General features: G+C 34.7%; 1 protein-coding gene across 1 annotated transcript; it reads left to right on the top strand.

Annotated features, from left to right (window-relative positions):
* The first annotated feature begins 2073 nt into the window (after nucleotides 1–2073).
* LOC129676217 (olfactory receptor 2B11-like) lies at nucleotides 2074–3012 on the top strand. The gene has a single exon (XM_055606546.1). It carries the CDS (start codon nucleotides 2074–2076, stop codon nucleotides 3010–3012), a length of 939 nt encoding a protein of 312 aa, XP_055462521.1.
* Nucleotides 3013–4719: the final 1707 nt, after the last annotated feature.

Below are 4719 nucleotides of genomic sequence, written 5' to 3'. Positions count from 1 at the left end.
TATCCTAATATAGTCAGATCAAAAGCTGTGCAGCATCCATGAGCATCATATTCTTAGTGTCAGGTACTTTCTGTGGAGTTCAGAAGTGCTGCTTCATAATATGCTGTTTTGTTACTATATTTTAAGCACTGGTAAATTCTTGATAGCTGTTTTTCATAGTTATTAGGAAACTAACAAAACAAACTGTTAAAAGTATCTTAAAATACAGAAATAAGATCCTCGTATTTGCAAACAGGTGCTAAAGGATTTTAAGAGGATTCATTGAAAAGTTATTTGAGGAAGTGGAGAGATGGCTCAACAGTTAAGAATATCGACTGCCCTTCTAGAGGAACTGGTTCTATTCCCAGCATTCACAATCATCATTAATTCCAGTTCCAGGGATCCTTTGCCCTGTGTGCACCAGAAACACGTGTGGTACACATACATATATGCAGGCAAAACACCCATATCCATAAAATAATTTTTAAATTTGTGTTAACTTTTGTGTTGGAATTATTATTTTACTAACATACAGGGTTTTTTTGCTTTCTGTTTTTTCTTAATGTATGCATCTGAGATAGATAGTGTGTAGTCAAAGAACATGATTCATATCTTAGCCTGAGAGGCTCTTTATGGAACCTCACAAGGTGGCTGTTAGCTTTCAATGAGACAAAAACTAAGATATGCTTCTAACTATTAAGAAAATAGTCTGTTTTGAAGCTGCTAATTGGCTAGATGAGTAACTCATATTTAGTCAATGGAATGTAATCTTAACATCATATTTGAATATAGATTTTTGTTTAGTGATGACTTTTTATAAAACACTAATAAATTAAATGTGTAAATAAGCATTTTTAGTTTTCAAGCATTCTTTTATTCTGTTCCTTGGTTTTGTTGTATAAGCATTCACTTTATCTAAAAAGTAAAAGAATATATCCAGGAAATACAAAATTACCAGGATTTGAATGTCGCTCTGTCTGAATGAGGATATCTGCTGACAAAAGATTTCTGGAGTTTAAATATATATTCATAATATCAATATGAATAACAACTCAATGTGTCCCTGATAGTTGACCAAATTTTTATATTAAAAGAAAGCATTGCACTCAATTGGTAAAAAAATATCTCTACAAGAGGAATAAGTTAACTATAATTTACCATGAATTATTGAATGTCAAAACTTGCACTAGTTACACAATAAATCACATAAATGCCAAAAAGAACAACACTGTAATTGTGGCTTATCTCATTTGACTTATATATAGGGGGCTGTTGGTAACTGTACAAACGTGAATAAAAAAAAATGTTAACAGTGTTTAAACTACTTTGCTCAATCTCAAGTACATAGAATGTTCTCATTACTCATACAAATGATCTGATAATTCAGCTAAGAAGATAGAATGGATAGGCCAAATTCTGTAAGCTCTTTCTGCCAACTTTTCTGACTGCTTCCTAGACATGTTTCCATGATGTTTCAGTAATTCCTTCAGCACTGCCGTTAAAATTAGCTACTCACCTTTATGCTCCACGTATTGTCAGATAATTGGAAACTCCTTTTAAAATTTAGTATCATAAATAGAAGTTCAATCACCAGTTGCTAGATTATTATATTTTTGTGCTTATAGGAGTATGTATGTATGTGTATGAAAGGGTGTGCATACATGTTTCTGTGCTATGGGTGTATTGTAAATATAAAATTCAGAGTATGTCAATTTTTTCCACGTCTGATTTCAGCTTTATGTTTTGAGACTATGCCTCCTACTAAACCTGGAGCTCATCATTTCACCTACGCTAGCCAGCTTCCGAAAATAACCAGTCTTTTCTTAACTCGAGCTTGGAATATAGGAACACATAGGAATGTGTTTCCCTTGCCAACATTTTTACCTGAATACTAAAGATAAAATCCAGGTCCTCTTGCTTTCGCAGAAAGTTCTATACTAACTGAGTTTTATCTCTTAATCATCATTCATATCATCTCAAGCACAGACTACCAATCCCATGTTCTATAGTCATAACCAATGAATCATGAGGTTTTGCTATTTCTATAATACTTTCTTGATACTCCTTTACTATAGGTAAATCAAATTGCAGAGTATGACAGTCATCAATAAAAGTCATCCAGAAGAGTTCATCCTACTCGGTTTTGCAGACCGTCCTTGGCTGGAACTCCCTCTCTTCATTATTCTTTTGGTAACATATCCCCTGGCCATGATGGGGAATGTTGCCATCATTCTGGTGTCCATATTAGACCCCCGTCTCCACAGCCCCATGTATTTCTTTCTCACCAACCTCTCCTTTCTGGACATGTGCTACACCACAAGCATCGTGCCTCAGATGCTAACTAACCTAGGGGGCTCTACAAAGACCATCAGCTATATAGGGTGTGTAGTTCAGCTTTATTTCTTCCACACAATGGGGGGTACAGAGTGTGTCCTCCTGGCTCTTATGTCCTTTGACCGCTATGTGGCTATCTGCAGACCTCTGAACTACACCCTCATCATGAATCAGCGTACCTGTCTCCTGTTAGTGTCCACTGTGTGGCTGACAGGAATTTCTTATGCTGTCTCAGAGGCCACCGAGACACTGCAATTGCCACTGTGCGGCCACAATAAAATAGACCACTTGATGTGTGAAATTCCAGTTCTGATAAAAACTGCCTGTGGTGAAAAAGAAACTAATGAGCTTGCTCTCTCTGTGGTATGTATTTTTCTTTTAGCTGTTCCTCTGTGTTTAATTCTTGCTTCCTATGCTAGTATTATACATGCTGTACTTAAAATCAAATCTTCAGAGGGAAGAAAAAAGGCCTTTGGGACATGTTCCTCTCACCTCATTGTGGTTCTCTTGTTCTATGGCCCAGGCATTAGCATGTATCTTCAGCCCCCATCCTCTATTACAAAAGACCAACCCAAGTTCATGGCTCTCTTCTATGGAGTAGTGACTCCTACTCTGAACCCCTTCATCTATACCCTGAGGAATAAGGATGTAAAGGGGGCATTAGGTAACTTATTTAGGAACATTTTTAGTTCAGAGTGAAAGCCTATGGACATCATACAAACTAGTTGACAAATTAGAGGATTTTCCTGTAACTCATTCACTGTACAAAGCTCATCTTTTTTCTTTTAAATGTTCTTGAAAAATATTTCCGTTACTTGTGTTCCTTATAATCATGCTAGGCAATGGTTAATCTTGGATAATGTCAACCAACATAAAGGCTCTCTTTTAAAAAATGTTAAAATACTTGTATGGTGTTAGTAGACTCAGAAATAGTGCTAAAACAATCATTTAATTTGTAATACAGTAATGTTTTTTCAAGCTAATCATCATGGAAACCACATAGTAAGCACTCATCAATAGCTTTGTAATTTGTCATTTGTGAAATAAATCCCAATTTCTTGTAGGAAGGCTGGCTATACAGTGTGAGGCAGTACCTGCTTTTAATAAACTATTTTGTAAGCTCATAGACTTTATTTATGTGAATGCTTATAAATGCATTGTTAATTTTCTTAACGATAGATATGTATTCTATATGAAGAATTTGTCATTAAATATCAAAAAGAGTAGGATAAAAATGAAATCACATTATTTTTAAACATTTATTTTAAATATATGTATCAGTTAAATAGCAAAATAGTAATATGTAATGACAGCCTGGAGCAATTTCTGTGCATATGCTTGTAGCAAGATGGAATGTCCTTTAAAACCATTGAAAAGTTAGCAATCTGTAATTTGTATTTGGGATTGAAGTAGAACATTCCTTTTTTCTGCTATGTAATAGATGTGATAAATAATTTATAGATGATTTTTATGTTCAAAATCTACATCACTAACACTTTAAATATCTACGTCAGCTCTAGGACTATTACTGAGAATTTAATTTTTATTATGCAATCAGTTAGACTTCATTATAACAAATTGGTGGATTATGTAATGTGGCATTGGATTGACCTGTGGATAATTAAACAAGGTGTTTAATAAAGAGCTAAGCACTAGAGAATATGCAAGGAGTGTCGGATCCCTTGGGCATGGTGTAACAAGCTTTTCACATAAAGAGTTGGGTGGTGGGAACTGAACTTGGTTCCTCTAGAAGAACAGCAAGTGTTTTTAACTGCTAAGCCATCTCTTTAACTCTCATTTCCTGTGAATTTTATATTAGGTAGCTACACTGCTGTGGTCAAAGAAATGGTTAGAAGAAAAAAGTGGGCACAGGGATCAGGGTGAAAGACCTATCAGGAAATGGGAAGATTTTAGAAGAATGTTACAACATTTCAGTCCAATGGAAAAATAAGCTTAAGAGACCTATTATATAGCATGATTAGTATAATTAGTACTTAGAAAACATCTAAGAGAGCAGATCTTAAATGTTCTTACTGCAAAAATGTATGTGATAATAGATATAATAACTGTCTTGAATAAATTATTTTATGATATACACATGTACAAATATAGTCATCCAAAATTCATATAATTGTGTTGACTCTATCATAAATGTGGAAAATTTTAAATGATAGGAAGTGGTACTCTATCACATGTCTCAAATCATAAGGTTTCCACAGTACATGATAGTTCAAAGATATTATTAAGGTGGTTTGAAATTTAATATTCTTGGTGGGCGGAGCCAAGATGGCGACTAGCACACACAGTTTCCAAGCTGTGGAAGAGAAAAAGTTCTGAGTTGATGAGTGGAAGAACTTCTGAAGCCAGGGAAACAACGGAGAGACTTTCTAAACAACAGGGAACATC

The sequence above is a fragment of the Psammomys obesus genome, unplaced genomic scaffold, assembly GCF_907164565.1.
Source record: "Psammomys obesus unplaced genomic scaffold, mPsaObe1.curated_primary_1811, whole genome shotgun sequence".
NCBI classification, from domain to species: domain Eukaryota; kingdom Metazoa; phylum Chordata; class Mammalia; order Rodentia; family Muridae; genus Psammomys; species Psammomys obesus.
The sequence above is the reverse complement of the archived record's forward strand: the minus strand, read 5'-3'. Positions and strand labels throughout refer to the sequence as shown.

Excerpts from the sequence above, each read along its gene's own strand:
- LOC129676217 (XM_055606546.1), top strand. The coding sequence starts at position 2,074 with ATGACAGTCATCAATAAAAGTCATCCAGAAGAGTTCATCCTACTCGGT.